The sequence below is a fragment of the Plasmodium gaboni genome, chromosome 11, assembly GCF_001602025.1.
Source record: "Plasmodium gaboni strain SY75 chromosome 11, whole genome shotgun sequence".
NCBI classification, from domain to species: Eukaryota; Apicomplexa; class Aconoidasida; order Haemosporida; family Plasmodiidae; genus Plasmodium; species Plasmodium gaboni.
The window spans coordinates 996,727-997,147 of record NC_031491.1 but is presented as its reverse complement, the minus strand read 5'-3'; the positions used below and the strand labels follow the sequence as shown (position 1 = coordinate 997,147).

The window sequence follows — 421 nt, the reverse complement described above, 5'->3', positions numbered from 1 at the left end:
AATAAATATTTATATGTATAAATATTTATATGAATAAATATTTATATGAATAAATATTTATATGAATAAATCTTCATATGAATAAATCTTCATATGAATAAATCTTTATATGAATAAATATTTAAATGATTAAATATTACTCTGAAGGGGGCGACATAAATATATGATTACATATTTTTAATATTATATATTTTATTTATAACATGAAAGATTTTAAAGAGAGCCAGTTTTATAAAAAAATAAAACCATGTATAGAGAAATATATGCCTAAGTATACGAATGAAGGTCAAATAATATTTGAACATCCTCATGAAATTTCTTATGGCAATTGTGGTTATAGAGAAAAATATAATTCATCGTCATGTGATTTATTAAATGCCATAAATAAATGTGGTATATTTGTAGGGTTGTTATTTATAAA

At 19.5% G+C, this 421-nt stretch overlaps 1 protein-coding gene across 1 annotated transcript in view; it reads left to right on the top strand.

Annotated features, from left to right (window-relative positions):
* Positions 1–203: 203 nt before the first annotated feature.
* PGSY75_1130000 (putative phosphoacetylglucosamine mutase) overlaps positions 204–421 on the top strand; it is a gene marked incomplete at both ends in the record, with an annotated part of 2,607 nt that continues 2,389 nt past the window's right edge. Inside the window, one exon of the mRNA XM_018786420.1 lies at positions 204–421. This exon is cut by the window's right edge and continues 2,389 nt beyond it. Coding sequence (XP_018641215.1) covers positions 204–421 — 218 coding nt within the window.